The sequence below is a fragment of the Gadus chalcogrammus genome, chromosome 11, assembly GCF_026213295.1.
Source record: "Gadus chalcogrammus isolate NIFS_2021 chromosome 11, NIFS_Gcha_1.0, whole genome shotgun sequence".
In the NCBI taxonomy this organism is placed as follows: Eukaryota; Metazoa; Chordata; class Actinopteri; order Gadiformes; family Gadidae; genus Gadus; species Gadus chalcogrammus.
Genome location: NC_079422.1, coordinates 21,988,242 through 22,006,999, shown reverse-complemented (window position 1 = coordinate 22,006,999; position 18,758 = coordinate 21,988,242). Strand labels below are relative to the sequence as shown.

The 18,758-nt window shown below is 45.4% G+C and overlaps 1 protein-coding gene across 3 annotated transcripts; it reads left to right on the top strand.

The window, feature by feature from the left end:
- Window positions 1–96: 96 nt before the first annotated feature.
- Window positions 97–18,741, top strand: LOC130391907 (ATPase family AAA domain-containing protein 2-like). Of its 3 annotated transcripts, none has more exons than XM_056602243.1 (30): window positions 97–1,141; window positions 1,733–1,893; window positions 2,138–2,193; window positions 2,660–2,846; window positions 3,279–3,366; window positions 3,700–3,787; window positions 4,042–4,269; window positions 4,401–4,521; window positions 4,874–4,888; window positions 5,844–5,960; window positions 6,415–6,523; window positions 6,883–6,998; window positions 7,267–7,441; window positions 7,677–7,765; window positions 8,124–8,283; window positions 8,664–8,754; window positions 9,521–9,698; window positions 10,155–10,291; window positions 10,982–11,108; window positions 12,490–12,676; window positions 13,099–13,284; window positions 14,021–14,156; window positions 15,192–15,388; window positions 15,855–16,014; window positions 16,118–16,240; window positions 16,597–16,767; window positions 16,882–17,439; window positions 17,576–17,715; window positions 18,114–18,242; window positions 18,474–18,741. In XM_056602243.1, exons 1-30 carry the CDS (start codon window positions 947–949, stop codon window positions 18,513–18,515), a joined length of 4,467 nt encoding a protein of 1,488 aa, XP_056458218.1. In that variant the 5' UTR covers window positions 97–946; the 3' UTR covers window positions 18,516–18,741. The 3 variants fall into 3 exon arrangements, with proteins under 3 accessions (XP_056458218.1, XP_056458216.1, XP_056458217.1); XM_056602241.1 differs by having other exon boundaries at window positions 17,546–17,715; XM_056602242.1 differs by lacking the exon at window positions 4,874–4,888 and having other exon boundaries at window positions 17,546–17,715.
- The last annotated feature ends 17 nt before the right edge of the window (window positions 18,742–18,758 follow it).

The window sequence follows — 18,758 nt, the reverse complement described above, 5'->3', positions numbered from 1 at the left end:
CAATTGGCATTGTAACAACCGAATCTCTATCCGCTTGTTGCAGTTCAACTGAATGAGAAGGTGGACTATGGTTCAAGTAAAATCTCAACATTCTCCTACTTTGAACATATAATTCCCTTGATTGAATCAATGTACATGTGAATATAATACACCAAATGTGATTTATAATGCAACTTAAACGATTACAACCATAGCGGGAATTTGGAGTTCATGGATTGGTTCTCAGTATATGCATCCCATCGCACATACTCAAGAGGGAATAAAGGAAGATCTTGAGATTTTACTGACAATCATTGTGTAGCGGTTTTTCAAGTATTTTCCCAGTTTATACACTTTTTACTTTCTCTGTACGTTGATATGTTCAACTTAATAAAAGGTCTTCATGTCACATATGGTGTTTGATCTTCTCTAAAATCAAGGGAAAAAAACGTTAAATTCAGTGCGTGGTTGGCTACTACATGATTTAGAGAAGACGCGGACTCTTTCTTTTGCCTCTGATTTTGCTCATGACATCTTGGGCTTTTGAATGCGTAGTACTATAATAGTAGCGCGAGACCATAGCCGGAACGTTGTTTCTAACGATATATTGTTCCGCGTATGTCATCTTAGAGCTGTTTAAAAGTATTTTTTTTCACCCCTTATGAAGATGTAAGGTAATTATCCGCTGGACTTCCATTGCTCATATCCAGTAGAATTTATCAATCGGTTGGTCTTTTATTCAATGGTAGCGGCATACATGTACCTCCCATCGGATTTTTTTTACCCGCGCTACCACTCTACATCCGATGACGTTTGTGGCGCCAGAATCAAGGGGTACTGGAAGAAGAGGGTGTGTGTCCTATGGCTTATTTACATCGGTCTGACTTATTTTAACGGCGTAGCATTGTTTTCAATCAAGGTTCTTCGGTTGTCATTGATGACGGGTAAAGTTACCCTGTGAGTCGAGATGGTCTTTCTACGAAGCGGTGGCAGTGGCGTGGCAAAGTCGGCGACGAGCTTCAATAGATCAGCCGAACTGAACGTTAGCTCCGAGTTTCTGTCGCTGGTTCCCGCGTTTGAGAAGAGGTCCGTCCGAAGTGCCACCAGGTCTACCCGGAGCCCAGATGACAGCCCCAATAGCGGCACCGACATCCCCATAAATGTATGTATGGGTAACGTTAGATTTATTTACCGAATGACAGCTGTTTGACCCAGATAAACAACTAATTAACGGCGCGGGTGAAGTGGCTAACCGCGTTAGCAGGCTAACTAGCCAGCATCACAACAGTAGACCCTCTCTTCGAATTGTCTGTTCACTTTCCTGACTGGCGATCTGTCTTCCAAATGTTGTTGTTCTTCTGTATCGAAAATATAATCTTTGAAAAGGAAGTGTGCCCTATATCGTTCTTGTGTTGACTTTCTATGTAACGTATCTTAAGTTCTAAAAAGTTATGTCGTCCTGTTTCTGTAGAAAATCCGTTACCTGAACTATATGCGCCTTGGAACAAATAATAATACATTAGCAAGTGATACCCTGTAGCAGTCATGGGCCATACATTCGAGATCAACGTACCATACCATTCCCATACATTAAACATCGTCTATAGAACAACGTTAACCACATGGGCTCTGTCATTTTCTTAATAATGCTGTAATTTGACCGTTTTTTTAGCACAGGTAAACAAGTGTCCTTGTATTTGTCATCTCAAACGTTCAACTTTAAGAGTTTATTTGGCTAATGTCATATCAACAGGGTCATGCTGTTGTCATGGAGAGAGCTGAGGGGAAGAAGGCGCAGGAAGAAACCAGCTTCACCCGTAACCGTCGAGTTAAACTGGAGACATCTTTTTCCAAAATGAACGGGACAACTAGCCCATCTCTGACTGATGACAAGGCCGGCGTGCACTGCACCAGGTTAAAACAGCCTGCCCTGTTGTATATGTCCTGTGTTAAAGCAGTCAGAAGAACATGCTTCCTGCATTCAGTGCAGTTATGCTTTTATCACTGCACATTGTCATTAAAGCTAAGAGATCTAGATCTAGATCTAAATTTACTATTTGAAATTCAAGCATGACACATATGGAAACACTAATTATTTGTCAATTCTTCTTGATGGTTAGAACTTGGATTTGAGGTGATTGGTGATTTCTTTCAACAGAAAGTCCCCTCGTCTTCAGGGAGAGGGTAAAGCAAGCAGTGGAAGGCAGCAAGCAGGTAGGTCAAAAACAAAAGAGCCTGCAGTGACTTGTATATGTAAATGTAGTATGTTATTAGGTGAGTTGTAATGTTCAAATGGCTTGTTTCTTAAAGTCATTTTATTTCGTTCTCGTTTGCCTTTTTTATGTTGGGTTTTCAGTGAATCTATTACACAATGTTATTTTAAAACCCTAAAACATCATTCCTCCAGTACTGTGGCACAGTTTGATAATACAATTGGTGATAAGTCTAGCTAAAGTGGGCAAATTGTTAAGTCATACCAAATTATGAAAAACATACTAATACTAATTTGCTTTTACTTATTTACTCTCTTTACTTTTGGCATCAGAAATTTGGCATTTGGCATCAGCCACAATATCCTGAAAAGCATGTCTATGAAAAAGCTAAAAACTATTACAAAAAAAAGCATGAACTATGATGCTTAACTCCATGTTTTTCCTCATGTATTTTGTGTGTGTCTCAGATGTCTCGGATGAGGTGGAGTGCTCCTCTACCCCGAAGAGGTGTCGCTTCAGTCTGCGGAGCCGGCAGGTGGATGAGGAGGAGGAGGAGGAGGAGGAAGGGGAGGACCACTCGGTGCGACGAAGCTCACGCATCACCAGACTGGACTCACGCAAGCAGTCGGTGCTCTACGACCGCCTCATCACGAAGTAGGTCCAGTCGGACCTCGTTACGCAGGCGGAAGAGGAGGAGCTTTCTTCTTTAGATGCAGAATTATTTTAGACATTTTGGCGTTACATGAACAAGATAACAAAATATGAAAAAGTTCAAAATAGATGCATAATGCATCGGCATAAAGATATTATGATTTTCCTTGGGTTATGTCTCAAACTACAACTATACACACATCTCAAAACATTTTGAGGAACCGTACTGTCTAAAAAACACACAAAATAAAGGATGTTTTAAACCTGTTGATGTTAACATTATGCCATGAGCATATAACACGGTATTCATCAATTTAACATGATAATACCAATGAGTGGGATTTGTTTTAAATTACTTTTATGACACATGAAGGGGTGTCGAGCAAACGCAGTGATAGTTTGGTCGCTGGTTGTTAATCTAATTGCATCTCACAGCACTGCTGAAGCAGTTCTCCAGAAGATGGACGACATGCAGAAGATGAGACGTCGAGTCCGAAACAGAGATAGAGACACTACAGAAGAGGTGTGTGTGTGTGTGTGTGTGTGTGTGTGTGTGTGTGTGTGTGTGTGTGTGTGTGTGTGTGTGTGTGTGTGTGTGTGTGTGTGTGTGTGTGTGTGTGTGTGTGTGTGTGTGTGTGTGTGTGTGTGTGTGTGTGTGTGCCTGCCCCACTTACTATACAGCATGTAAGAATTTGGTCTAAATGGAGACTAGCATATTGGAAGGTCTCAACTTTGGTTATGCAACTGTTCTTGTCTACTATTGGAGAGTGTTGGGCTTTGCAGAAAATTGCACTACCATATATGTAACAGTGAAACTAAATGCATTCTCCTCTTGTTGGCTTTCTCTTCCTGAAAGCTTGGAATGTACAGTTCAGATGACAGGAGGCGACATTCACTACGGACGGCTCTGAAAACCATTGATGCCCAGGAGAAAGTCAGTAAAGGTGAGACAGACATTTTTATGCATTTCACTTTTAAATGCATGAATAAACTTAATTGTAATGTTTAATTATAGAATTTTTTATACATTTCAACTATACTCTGAACGCCACTTTAATTGAAAGTTTCTCACAAGAATGGTGTAAATCTGCTTGTTTAAAATAAAGATAATTTCTATCCATCATTTTTGTTCACCTCCAAATATTGTTGGCTACGGTTAATTTCATAATTGTTTATGCTTTGATAAAAAAAATCACAGATGTTGAGAAAGAAGATGACAAAGACGACAATGTGGTAAAGGAGGGGGAGGTGGAGGAAGAAGAGGGGGAAGATGAGGATGAAGGGGAAGAGGGGGAGGAGGAGGAAGATGGTGATGAGGATGATGACGACGATGATGAAGAGGGGGAGGATGAGGAAGGGGACAACCAGAAACGCTACGACTTCAGGAAGAGAAAGGCTGTGGATCGCTATCAAGCTCCACAGAAGGGTAGGTTGCTTTGGTTCTGTTTATATCAAAAATGTTTAATCAGTGCTCCCTCTGCATTACAGAAAACGTTCTCTCTAGCTGTTCCCCCTTGACCTCTTCTCCATCAACCATGTCTTGTTTGCCCTGCCCAGAGCCCAAAGAGATCCGGAAGCGCTCGCTGTACTTCAAGGGCCACTCCTCTCCCACCAGACGCAGGTTTAGGTTCAACGCCAACGCCCCCAGAAGCCCCTACAGCCGCCGGCGAAGCAGCAGGTTAGTGTTCGGTTAGTCTTCTAGCCCAGCCACCGGCCAATCAACATCCACTGCCCCAAGGACTGAAGCAGACAGGGTACCCTCTCCCAGTGAGCGTGGCCACCTATGTTCAATGTGCCAATTTGTGTCTACAAACCAGCAATGGTGTATTGTAGTAGGGTAGGGTTCATTTTGTGTGTAAATTGCAGGACAAAAGTCATAAATGTGTCCCAGAATATTGCTAAAGTACCCCAAGTTTTAAAGCTTGGGTTGCCATCTGCGTTTGAATGTTCTAGCCCTAGCTTGCATTAGTGCATGTGCGTACTTTTCATTTCTATTTCTGGTTTTCTCTTTCTTTCTGCTGTATCATTAGGAGTAGTTCTGAAAGGTAAGACAGCGCCTGTTCTTTAATTCAGTTCCTCTACTCTTTCTTTCTGTTTGTCTCTGGGTTGAACTGTTCTTTCCAATTTTTGGCATGCTTTGTATTCGTCATACAATCAGTTCATTTAAGTAAACCTTATGAAGTTCACACCTCTCCTGGTGGTGTTCAGTATTTTCAGGGTGTCCGCGCATCCTTAAAAAGTCTTAAATTCATGTTTCTAAATTGAAGGCCTTGAAATTTCTTAAATTCGTTACAAATGTCATATGCTGGTCTTAAATACTGTAACTCAAGGTCTTAAATTTGTCGGGGCAGGACTTTTTATTTTTTTATTTTCTCGTGGGACTTTTCAGGAAGGACATGTAGAGAGGCTTCTTTCTTGCTAGCTGCATATATAAACGATTATCTGCATGCTTGCAAGCTAGTCTGCGACAATGGGTAGGGGCAAATTCAAGGACAGTTGGCTGGAAGACGTCCGTTTCCGAAGTTGGATCGCGTCTGTTGCCAACCCCCACCATCGCGGGTTTTAGGTCTTAAATTTCATTCAAGGTGGTATTAAAAAGGTCTTAAAATGTCTTAAATTTGACTTGCTGAAACCTGCAGATACCCTTATAAAGGCAAATCCCCCAACATCAAATGTGGTAATTAGTTGGATTCTTGCTGAACCTAAGGTATAGTTTAAATACAATGCTGATATCAACATCCAAAGGTAGATTTTAATTGAAAATAATCATTGAACTGAAGTTCATGAAAATGGCCGCTTCCCTCGTAAATCTGCCCAAATCCTGGTTTTGCAAGAGGTTCCTTTAAAGCTTTAGCCTTTGAAATAGACGTCTTTTTAATATTACAGCGGTCTGTTTTCTCCCTGAAAAGCCCTTTTTATGTGTGGGGTGCAACCCCAGAGGGTGCATGTAGTAATGGATCCACAGGCAGATATTGCAGCGTGTTTTCCTTTCCTTATCAGAAGGAGGCACGCCATCCACAACAGTGACTCCACGCTCAGCAGTGACTCTTCCTCCTCCGACTCTTCCTCCACCTTCCAGAGGAGGAGGAGTAAAACCAGGAGCAAACCGGTCAACAGGTGAGCAGGCTCAGCACTCCTGTCCAGAGTGCTAGGGACCTGCACAGTGCAAACCTCAGCCCAAACACTGTCTGTGACCTCCATGACGTCACAACAAGCATCGATTTGGTTACCTCATTCATGTAAACCGAAATATTAGTGTTTACGTGTTTTTGAGAATGAATATTGATGTACATTTACATTTTACATTTAGGGCATTTAGCAGACGCTTTTATCCAAAGCGACTTACAATAAGTACATTTGTCATAAGAAGGGCATCAATTTATCTCTGTTGGTACAGAAAGGATGTTCATAGAACCAAGTGCAAGTACAACAATCGCTGGGCTAACTAATTCCCTGTGTTACAGCAATGATAGATGTACTCATTCAGAAAGCTACAACGAGTATCCAAAGCCTTACTCCCCTCAAACGAGAGAGAATTAATTTAACAAACATGATTGCTTTTTTGATTTAGATGTCTACCCATGAACCTAGTGAAGGAAGACCTACTGGGTATCCAAAAGGACAGAATGAAGATCGGGGCCAGTCTGGCCGATGTTGACCCCATGCAGATAGACAAGACGGTAGGACCTTTTATGGAGAACCTCTCCATCTTTAATCATGTACTGGAGAGTCTTGGATGGATCAGAGGTACAGCTGTCATTGAACATCCACTCAATGGAACATGCTTAGATTCAGAGATTGAGAACGAACACGACGAGCCCTTCTGGAATGAGGAACTGTTCACACTATGGCAAACAGTTTTTTTTTGTTGTTTTTTTGTGCACAATGTAATTTTTGTAATAAGTGTTAGAAACGCTTTTCTGAAATAAATGATTGGTTCTTTGACCAAAGATGATCTTAGAAAGCTGCTTTGCAAGGAGAACGCTTTGGAAGACGGACGTGCTGAAGTCAAGTGTTTGACCTTGTCTTTGTGTTCCAGGTGTGTTTTGACAGCATCGGCGGGCTTGGAAGACACATCTCATCCCTTAAGGAGATGGTGGTCTTTCCTCTTCTCTACCCCGAGGTCTTTGAAAAGTTCAAGATACAACCACCCAGGTAGTTTGTGTGTTTTACTTTTAACTAGATGAAGTATATCCTCTGTCTAGCTTATAAGAAATGATCTAGTAAATTTACAACAGCCTACTACAGATTGATATCAGATTGAAAACCGTTTTGTCATAAAAACTGTTCGTACCACTGTTTGGTGTTGACACCTTTTTGAAAGGCTGTTGTATTGAAACCGGACGTCAGCGTTGGAGGTACCGACCACAAAACATGTGTGAGAAGACAGCCCGCCTTCAACTGTCTTTCCTGGTGTGACTAGGGGCTGCCTGTTCTACGGCCCTCCCGGCACAGGGAAGACCCTGGTGGCCAGAGCGCTGGCCAACGAGTGCAGCCAGGGGGACAAGAAGGTGGCCTTCTTCATGAGGAAGGGGGCCGACTGCCTCAGCAAGTGGGTGGGCGAGTCGGAGCGGCAGCTACGACTGCTCTTTGACCAGGTGGGTTCATGCGTCGCATCACCAGCCACAACAAAGCACACGATTATGAACGCACACAATTAAACCAATCTTTGTCTTTTTTTATAAATGTCCCTCTGAAATGCTATACAGCTATTGTCTGTCACAAAATTATGCATAGCCAGCCATTTGCCTTATGTTAGGCCAATTCTTTAAACCTAAGCTGTTTTGGAGAAGGTCAGTAAGGTAATTGGTGCCCCATGGAATGGGTCCACAGGCGTACCAGATGCGTCCAGCCATCATCTTCTTTGACGAGATTGATGGCTTGGCCCCAGTCCGGTCCAGTCGGCAAGACCAGATCCACAGGTGAGCAGCTGTTTGTATTATGTGACTGTTGATAACACATGGAGGATGGCAAATAAAGACGCATTGAACCTCTACTTCCACTGAAGATCATTGGCAATCTTTGATTTATTTTGATTCTTCTGATTGTTAAGTTGCTTGAAGATCGATTTTTAATTTGCCCCTACTGGTATAAAAAAAATGTTGAGGCAAGCAACCTAAAATCTGTCTAGGGCGGACATAAGAGCCTGGTTGGATGTGAAAATTATCTCAGAAGTGGAATACAGTTAAATGTCCCTCGAATGGGAATGTGAGACATGTGTAAGAGCACCATCTGTCCTCTCACACCCTCTGAGTTGAATGGTGTTTTTCCCCCATAAAGCTCCATAGTGTCCACTCTTCTGGCTCTGATGGACGGGCTGGACAGCCGGGGGGAGGTGATCGTGATCGGAGCCACTAACAGACTAGACTCCATCGACCCTGCTCTCAGGAGACCGGGACGCTTCGACCGGGAGTACCTCTTCGGCCTCCCGGACAGAGTGGTAGGAGTCCTTACCTTGCCCTCCTCTTCCTCTTACACTGATCTAACCTTATAAGGCCCAAACAGACGTCAACGTGTGTCTATGTGTCCTCCTCCATTGATCTAACCCTCTGAGGCCCAAACTGATATCTCCACGTCAACGTGCGTCTACGTGTGAATCATGCTTGTGACTTGATGCAGAGCAACCAAAGGAACAGAGTCTGACCCAGAACTTCACTTGCAACGACATCTGTGCTCATCATTGTTACCATGCCATCATAATGTGCACAAATCAAAAGCAGACTGGCATTAGCTGTTCATAAAAAGCCTACACACGCAAACAGGCACACTGCTTGTTGCTCTAGTCAATGATTTTTTCAAATGTTAATGTTTGCATTTCAGGCCAGGAAGGACATTCTGAAGATCCACACCAAACAGTGGTCTCCCCCACCCTGTGATGCCTTCCTGGAGGAACTGGCGGACAAATGTGTCGGTATGCATACCTTATTTATCCTTATATACACATAACAAGGATGGCATGATGTGTCCTATCAATGAGGCAATGCCTGCCAAGTGACGACTCAAGCGTAGAAGCCACAGGTGTGTGTTGTTGATTAATCATAGCTGTTGCAATGTTTGTCAAAGATTGGCATTATATGTACCAAAAAACCCACTTCAATGAATTTCTCCTAGCTTGCTTGATAAAATATTCAGCAGTGGCTGCTTTTCCCTGCAATGTGTTTCTTCAGTGTAGCTCTGTCAATGAGGTGAGGTGAGCGATGTGACTGTGGAGAGAACCTGTTGACGAAACAAATCATACATGAAAACCACACTCGATGGAGAAGCACACCTTGTTTGCCGGGTCGAAGTAGCCTGGCTATTGCTAAGAAAATGACAGCAGCTTCCCCAGACCAAGCTCAATCATAGATTGAGCTTGGTCTGGGGAAGCTGCTGTCATTTTCAGCACAAGAGGCGTGATCTACAGGCCTAGCTCAAATGACGCAATTGCCTGCTTGCGGTTGCTTCCCGGCCGTCCCTGTGTCAAAACCGGCCATTAGCGTGCCAGGGGTATAGCCAGCTTGGTGATCGGCTCCCACAAAAGCGTATCAGAAACAGAAAGAAATGTATTACTCCGCTCCAGAGCTTTCTTCAGGGCGAAATTCAAATCGCCGGCAGAACGGGCTGGGGGTACCCAGTCTAGGGTCTAAGATTAACTGTTTGAATTCGGTCTTTGGTCTAACGTGAGCCTTGTCTCCTAGGTTACTGCGGGGCAGACATCAAGGCGGTGTGCTCCGAGGCCGCCCTGTGCGCCCTTCGGCGCCGCTACCCCCAGATCTACTCCTCGTCCCAGAAGCTGGTGCTGGACGTCGACTCCATCACCATCGGCAGCAGGGACTTCCTGTCCGCCATGACCAAGATGGTGCCCGCCGCTCAGAGGTAACCCGCTGCGAGAGCTTGTCTGGTTCTGGGAAACCCGGGCGTTGTGTTGTAATGTGTTGTTTTTATATTATGTTGTGTGGTACATATATTGGTAATAGAGTTTGGGGAAACGCAATTTTGGTTGTTGTTACTTGTTGCACGGTCTGTCTGACAATTAAGTTCACTTTGACACTAATGCATGTTATACATTAATAAATGGAGACTTTGAGGAGAATATACATATAAAAAAAACAAAAAACAGTTAAAGAATAAAAGCTCAACATCAGCCAATGCAATATGAGAGCGACCGATTAAACGGTTTGTAATCCGAATAGTAAGTCATTTAACACGGCAATGATTCATTTACCAGCTTGATCGGGGTTTGTGTCTGCGGCTGTACCTCCTCGTACAGAACAGTGTTGACCTCCGCACGGTTCAAAGTGTGCGTACTGACTGTTAGCGTTGTGACTCCAGGGCGGTGGTGACCCCAGCCCGGGCCCTGATCCCGGCCCTGGTCCCCCTCCTGGGGGCCTCCCTGCACAGCCTCCTGGACACGCTGGCCCGGGTCTTCCCTCACGTGGAGCTGGGGCTCAAGAAAAGAGCACTCGCAGGTAGGTGGTCTTTTCGTTTGCCTTTATAACTGTTGAAGGGAGCGTTTTAGGCAAGGCAAGGTAGCTTTATTAATATAGCAAAAGGCAGACTCAAAGTGCTTCACATAGAAAATCGCCATTAATTATAATAAAAGATAAAATAAAATGGAGAAGTAGAAGAAAACAAAGGCAAAGTTAACAAATGCATTGTAGAACGTGCAATGTATCCGAGATTTAGCTGAATGATAAAGCAAAGGTACAATGACACGAAAGAGGTAAGAGGAAATAAAGGCAAAGTAAAACAATAACATTTTTGACATTTTTGCAGAAAGCTAAAGCAAACAGACTACCGAGGCGCCTTCGTTTTCGCTTGCAGATTGGTCTCCGTATGGACAGTATTCACAAAGGTCTCATCACATAGTTGAGTCTATGACCAGTCCACTGGGGCATACAATACGTCGCAGACCCACAATGACTGTTATGAGCCACACCTGTGTTTGTCCTACGATGAGACAAGGGTCCATGACGCTGATCTAATTACATACTTTTGAATACGTCTGTTACATCGCGTCTGTCCCAAGACGTCAATCGTATCATATGGACGAACAACGCAGGGATGACCATGGAACGCCTGGGTCCTGGACGCCGATCACAACCTGGCAGAACCCCATAGAGTAGGAAGTGAATGACCTGTAAAGTGTTTGTGTTCAGATCTCCCCTGTGGTGTGCCTGAGGACGACGAGGTGGTGCTCAGTGAGGATGAAGAGGGCCCGTCCCCTGGCGGCTCTCAGCCGCAACCCAAGACCCCCGCTGCGCAGGGACGCCTGGACTTCACCCGGTACGTTGCGTCGATCTTCAGAAGACCCAAGTGGTGTAACCGGTCTTCACGGGTCTAAAATGACAGACCCGAAACACGATCCGGGAAATACTCTCCGAGACCTGATTTGGATCCGATTACTTCAAGAAATATTATACGTATACCGATCCGTATTATACCGAGTTAACGCCACTCGGGCCGAGAGGAGGGAGAACTGGTATCTGAGACAGGGAGGGTATTTTATGGAACTTAAAATGGCTATTAGATCTGCCATGGGTTGGCAGTAGCGCAGCAGTAGCTCAGGAGGTGGAGCTGGCCGGGTTGGCTGGTAACCACATTTGCTTGTTCGAGCGTGGAGGTGTCCTTGAGCAAGGCCCCTAACCCTACCTGGTTCCGACGAGCTGGCTGTCGCCTTGCATGGTAAGCTCCGCCGCTTCATGTGAATGTGTTCATGAATGGGTGAACGTCAGGCAATATTTGAAAGCGCTTTGGATAAAAGTTATATATAACTGCAGTCCCATTTATCATTTACTAGAAATGCAGTTCTGGTGAAAATGTCTCGTGTCAGAATCAGCCTATGATAGCCTTATGCAAGGGGATCAAATGAACAGAAAGCCCTTCCGTGAATAGGCTCCAGGGAAACCTTTAAAGATGCAATGAGTCATATGAGTCGACCCGTAACCGTCCACCACCCATATCACACCTAATGGCGCTTATTTTCTTTTCATCCTTGTCCGATATTTGCATGTAGGCGGCCCATACAGAAGAGTTGCCCCTAGGTTTGACCCCTTTTATATTCATTTTCTTTGAGCTTATTTTTTCCCTTTGTCGAGAAGGTATCCAGTCTTCACCGTGCGCCTCTCCTCTGCTCTGACTGAAGCTCGCTGGTGCTGTTCCCCCTTATTTCGCGCTCCCGTGGTCTTGTCACCTTATATCCCACTCTTGTGAGCTGATCCTCATGGTCTCCATGAACCTACCCAAGACACCCAGCCCCTCTTTTGCGTTTCTTCTCGGCCCCACTCGGGCAACACGCGTAATGATAAACGGACCCGGGACCTGCAGTGATGGAACAGGGCCCGACCCGGACCCAATCGACCATACCACAACGTGGACCCTTACCAGTGGAGTCCCAGGGGTGGGGTCTTAGATCCTGGGGTTCGGTTGGACCCGTGAAGACCTCTAGTTGCTACTTGTTCCTTACCTGTTGCCCGATAAAGAAGATAAATATATATAAAAATAGATATAAAGATACACTTTTGTCCTGCCCTGTTTTGTAAATGAAGTGAATTTTTTTTTGTCCATTCTTGGTTGGTTTTGTTGTTGTTGTTGTGGTTGAGTTGGACCTTCCTCCCCACTCTTGAGTTAAAACAATCCCCCATCCTCCCTGTTCCTCCCACTCCAGGACGGCGCTGAGCCAGCCCACCTCCTACCGGCCCCGCCTGCTGCTGGAGGGCCGGCCGGGCTCCGGCCAGAGCTCCCACCTGGCCCCCGCCGCGCTCCACGCCCTGGAGAAGTTCACCGTCCACACCCTGGACGTGGCCGTCCTGTTCGGAGCCAGCACCGCCGCGCCGGAGGAGGCGTGTGCTCAGGTACGGCCAGGGGGTCCCGTCGGGCGCGGTAGAGAGGCCAGGCACTGACGATTAAACCAGCGCACTGAAGGAAACGGGGAAGGTTCCACACACACGCAATCAGGTTTACTTCTTCTGTGTGGAAAGATGAATACAGATAAATGGTATTTCAACGTGTGATCTTCAGGGTTATGAGATTCGTAGCGTATTCACGTTAGGTCTCTGTTGTCTGGATCTTTTCTTAGGTTCACGGTATGTTGTGTCTGACATGATGCAGTTTTTAGCAGAAGAATTGCATCGCTGAAAGTAATAGTTTTACCTCCACGTTTGTCGGGGCCACTAACTACCCAACCGGTCCATCATTCTGGACTTTTAAAGACTTCTAAATCCCGCCGTATTTTTAAAAGGCGTTCACCTTGTGGAACCGAATGTTTGCCCTGCAGATGTTCCTGGAGGCGAAGCGCACCTCTCCCAGCATCCTGTACGTCCCCCTCATCGGCCAGTGGTGGGAGGCCGTGGGGCCCGCCCTGAGGGCCACCTTCCTCAGCCTTCTGCGCTCCATCCCCTCCTTCTCCCCCATACTGCTGCTGGCCACCTGTAACCTGCCCTACCACCGGCTCAGTCCAGAGGTACACTCCCAGACCCCCCCCCAGCAAACTGCTGCACAAGGCTCTTTCAACTAATGGATCATTTCTAGAGCTGTCAGTTAAACGCGTTATTAACGCCGTTAACGCAAACCAAATTTAACGGCGTTAATTTTTTTATCGCGCGATTAACGCAATTATTTTATTTAAAAAAATATATATATATATATATATATTTTTTTTTCTTTGGCTCAAAACAAAGAAGCAGTAGCCTGACTGCTATGTTCAAATGACATTTGTTCAAAGCAGTCGTTTAATGGCTTTTTTTTGTATCGTCCTGTTTTGATCAGTATATGCCAATGTTGTTATCAATAAAAAATCATTTGCCCAAGGCTAGCCGATGCACTTCACCATGTTGCTAAGAGAATTAAAATGAGAAGAATTATGGGACAAAAAAATCAAGGGATATATAGCATAGAAAATAATTTGTGATTAATCGCGATTAATCATAGTTAACTATGACATTAATGCGATTAATCACGATTAAATATTTTAATCGCTTGACAGCTCTAATCATTTCATAATAATAAGCCTCCAGCTGTACCCCGATGAAACCAGGCAAAACCATCTGTACATTGTCCGCATGTAATGCTTTTAATCTATTATGTCCCAGACCGCTTTCATTTTAAAGGTTGCTTGGGTGGCCTGCCAGAATGCTGCGGTGATGCGAGATTGATTTCCTCTTACCGTGCTTACAGTGCTCCCACTCCTGTCTTTCCAGCTGAAGGAGTTGTTTTGTCTGGACTACGGCGAGGTGTTTAACGTCCCGGCGCCCAGTAGCAGAGAGAGGAGGGACTTCTTTGAGGACTTGATCCTCAACCAGGCGGCCAAGGCCCCGGCTTCCAAGAAAAGGGCCGGTAAGAAACGGGATTCGCGATTTGTCAAAAATATTTGTAAGAATTTGAAAAGAAATAAGAAATGTCACTGATGTAGTAGTGCTTCACTGACTGAGCTATAAATTGCTTATTAGAGCTAATATATTTCCTGTTGGGTCTGCTCTTGAATAATGGACTTGGAAAGAATGGAAAGTGGATGGATGTTTTCAGTTGTCATTGAGAAGACCATCATTTCTTATGTTTAGTTTTAGTTTAGTTTATTTATTTAGCACACATTACAATAATGGTGCAAGGAGGGAACGAAGCCCAGTGGGCTTGTACAAGAGTTCCACCCCTGTCAACAATCACAAACAAATAATATTTATAAGGCTAACAAATAAACTTTAGAAAATAATGAGACAAAGTACATATAAATAAATCAAAAATAATCAAAATTCAGTAATAAGATGATTCATGAAAAGATAAGATGTTTTTTAAGCTGCTTTTTGAAGAGTGAGTAGGATGATAAGGATCTTAATAAGGGAGGTAGTACATTCCATAATGCAGGGCCTCTATACGACATACTAAATTGATGATGTGATGTGCGGGAGAAGGGTAAAGATAGGTTGTTATTATTGCTGTGTCTAGTGCGATGTGAATGTACGTTAAATGAGTGAGTAAACAAAGACTGAAAGCTTTCAGCTTGGTTTCTGTAAATAAACTTGTGAATGAATAAACATATGTGATAGATATTTAATTTGTGAATTGGCAAAATAGAATAATTTATGAAAAGTGGTGCTGATGGAGCATATCTGTTTGAATGTGAGATGAATCTTAAGAATCGCTTCTGAATGATGCATAATGTTATTTGCAAGCGATGACAAGCCCGTTTAATTTGTTATGTTGAATATGATGATACAATTGACGGTAAGTTATTACCCACACTGTCAAGACCAGCTGCCAGTTCTCCCTTTGACTCTGTTTGGATTGAACGGTTCTTGACGTCTGCTACTTGACTCAGATCTCCTTGATAGGCTAGTTAATGGACTCTGACCATCTCTACTCCCTCCTCCTCAGTGCTCCAGTCTCTGGAGGTGCTGCCTGTGGCCCCGCCTTCTGCCCCTCGTCAGCTGACCAAGGAAGAGGCCGAGCGATTGGAGGAGCAGGAGGAGGCCACGTGGAGGGAGCTCCGCCTCTTCCTGCGTGATGTCACCAACCGCCTTTCCCTAGACAAACGCTTTAAGGCTTTCACAAAACCTGTGGATCTAGAGGAGGTAGGCTTACTCTCTCCACCAAAAAAATCATTGTCTGCTTAAAGGAGCAGTAGGAGTAGGAGCAAGATTTAGAGAAAATGGAACTGACTGAAAGATTTGAAAAGACAGAAGGCAGAATCCTTTTGTGCGTGCATGTGATTGACGGCAAACCAATCAGAGAAGAGATGCCCTGATTGGTCAGAAATGAGCCAGAAGCTCACAAAAAAATAAAATGGCTCACAAACCATTGATTTGTGAGCAATTCACTCACAAATCATTAAGCACAGACATGGACATGGCATTGCTTATAAAATGAACAAAGATTCTATCTCTTTCTTACCTACAGCACATTGAGCCAAATTAAACAACACATCATTGTGCTGTAGTGTATAACTTGTGATATGTTGTATAAGAAAATTGGAAATAGTCAGTGGTAGCGCTTATTGTGTTTTAAAATCTACCAACCATTCCATGTGCGGTGTTGCAGGTGGAAGACTATGCTGAGGTCATCAAGGAGCCTATGGACCTGGCGACGGTTCTCTCAAAGATCGACCGCCACCAGTACGGTACGGCCAGGGAGTTCCTCTATGACGTCGACCTCATCTGGAAGAACTGCCTGGAGTACAACCCGGACCGAGACCCTTCCGGTAACTAATATACATGAATGGCATACATTTATTTATGTATATATATATACTGGAAATAGACCACGTCCTCATTGTGTGTGTGTGTGTGTGCGCGTGTGTGTAGACCGTCAGATCCGTCACAGGGCTTGTGCTCTGAAGGACACCGTCCACGCCATCATCAAACACGAGTTGGACGAAGACTTTGAAAAGATCTGTGAGGAGATCAAGGAGTCCCGCAGTAATAGAGGTGAATGACAAACAAGGAAACATTATTGTTTGGTAAGATTCAAGAGTTATTTAGTGTGAAAGCGAAACCCTCTCTGCTCCCACCCTATTTACCTTTTTCTGCCACTCTCAATTGTAGAGTGGCAGAACAATTGACCTTCATAGGCCGGCGTAGTCAACTCAAACAGATTTCTCAAAGCGCATTCCCCTCACAAACAGCTAACGGGCGGCAAAGCCATTTCTAACAAATGACCCTCAAATAAAAGCTCTTAAATCTTGCCTACCTGCCCTTTTGGACTCTTGATCAACGGAAGTCTTTGCCTTTGTATTGACCAAGGAAAACTTGAGCAAACTCTCTGTATCCGGTCCTGTCTGCAGATTGGTCCACGTCTCGCTCAGCCCCGTCCTTCTACCATGTGCTACCCAAGCAGCCCAAAGCCTTTGCTGCGGAGGCCAAAGCCTGTGACGTCGCCCCTGCTCTGGAGCCCGTCCAACCCGCGTGCGCCAACTCTTCCCATCCCTTAGTCAACACTACACCCAAAAACACAGGTCAGTTCCCACAAAAGCAGCTAGAAGTGTGACCGATTTTAAACGGATCAGACGTAACGGATCAAGGAACACGTCAAAGAGTTGAGATATCGTCTCCCTCCTGCTCTCTTTCAGCCCAGAAGAAGAAACGCCGCCGCAGCCGCTGGTCCAAAGGCGTGATCTCCAAGAAGAGGTCGACGTGCTCCCCTCATACCCCCAAGGACGGGGAAGAGGAGGAGGAAGAGGCTGGAGGGACGGAGAGCGACGAGGGCTCTGCAGGGGAGCGAGAGATGGACCAGTCCGCCCAAGAGGAAGGAGAAGACGGGCGTAGGGGAGGACTTCCCACCGAGGCTGGGCCGCAGGACGCAAGCCCGAAGCCGGATAACAGCCCTCCGACACAAAACAACACGGGGGCGACCGACGACGGCATCGACCACCCTGCGGGCGGACAAAGCAGCGGAAGTGGAGGCCAGGATGTTGATCTCAAAGAAGCGTCAGTGGAGGAGCAGAGCGATGTCGTGACCTCTGAAGCAGAGGGAGACCTAGCTCCACCCAAGGAGACGGACCCAGCAGAGCCCATGGATGTAGGGGGCTGTGAGGGGGGCATCGCGGCCGGCTCGGACGGCTGCGCGCCTCCTGGGCGGCCTGCCCACGACGACACGACGGGGAAAACGGAGGAGGAGTCACATGCAGGTCTGTTTGCTACCGTTTCCTCGGGAGACGTGCAATGAATGGTGTTTGCTTGTTTTAATTTCATGTTCAACGTGAGAGCAACGTGTGGATCATTGACACCCGACAGATGCGTCAACGGCTCTGCCTTTGGTCTCAGAGTCGAGTGTGAGACGTGTGACGCGAGGGCTGAAGTCGGCCGTGCAGCAGCAGCAGCAGCAGATGGTCGAGGCGGACGCAGCTGTGCTGGCGCCGGTCGAGAAGACTCCTCCGCTGGAGGTGGACAGAAATAAGCTCAAGGTACTACACCACAGGGTCTCACCGTCTCTACATCGAGGCTGTGGGGGCGGCGGTAGTTCATGAGGCAGTGCGGAACGGCCGGTAGCCGGAAGGTGGCTGGTTAGATCCCCCAGCTCCTCCTAGCCGAGTGCTGAGGTGTCCCTGAGCAAGGCCCCTAAGCCTACCCGCTCCCGAGGAGCTGGCTGTCGCCTTGCGTGTACGTGTGAATTTGTGCATGGCTGGGTGAATGTCAGGCAATATTGTAAAGCACTTTGGATAAAAGCGCAATATAAATGCACTCCATTTACATATCGAGGCCCACACTAGTGTTCTTTATCGACGGTGTAACAAAAGAGGTGGTTAAACACAAGACCTTTCACTTCAGTATGGCTTTGCTCTCGTACGCCCTTCACCAACAGGACCTTCTGGAGAAGGTCGTGCTGAGGACGGCGCGCTACGAGGTCCGGCCGCTGGAGAAGCTCTACGCCCTGCTGTGCCAGAGCATCTACAGACACCGACGGGAGTACAACAAGGCCACGCTGTTGAAGGTGAGTTTGTCCGTTAACAGGAGAACACGATACACATGACGGGGGATGATGACAAGAGTGATGGGCAATGAAAGAATGATGGCACAAAATACTTTCATGTCATAATGCAGGGAACACTATGAAAAAGCCTTGTCTAGTGAGGTGGCTTTTTGTGTTGCTTAATCGTTCTATAAGCATGCTATGTTGTTTGAAATACCTCAACACACAATCTGCTTTGTTTTTTGTCTGTAGGAGATGGAACAAGAGATTGATGACTTGACTGCAACAGTTTGACCATCCTTTTAAACGTGTGGACCTGTATTAGTTTGTTGTGAGACTGATTAGTATGTTTCCCTTTATAGTTGTATTCTTCCCTATTTAGTTGGATAGAATAAGCAATATAACTCTATTTTTATAGGACTACAAATAGATGTATATTTAATGAAAAAACCCTCCCCCCTAATTCTTGCTATGTATTTCTTTTGTTTGCTGAAGGAAAAATAAAAAACATGTTTCATAAATGGAATGACATGTGTG

What these genes read in the sequence shown, in the direction of transcription:
- LOC130391907 (XM_056602241.1), top strand. Translation starts at nt 947, where the DNA reads ATGGTCTTTCTACGAAGCGGTGGCAGTGGCGTGGCAAAGTCGGCGACG. An exon ending in CCAGGAGAAAGTCAGTAAAG is followed by an intron (nt 3,788 to 4,041) that starts GTGAGACAGACA and finishes AAAAAATCACAG; the next exon opens with ATGTTGAGAAAGAAGATGAC. An exon ending in TTCAAGATACAACCACCCAG is followed by an intron (nt 6,999 to 7,266) that starts GTAGTTTGTGTG and finishes TGGTGTGACTAG; the next exon opens with GGGCTGCCTGTTCTACGGCC.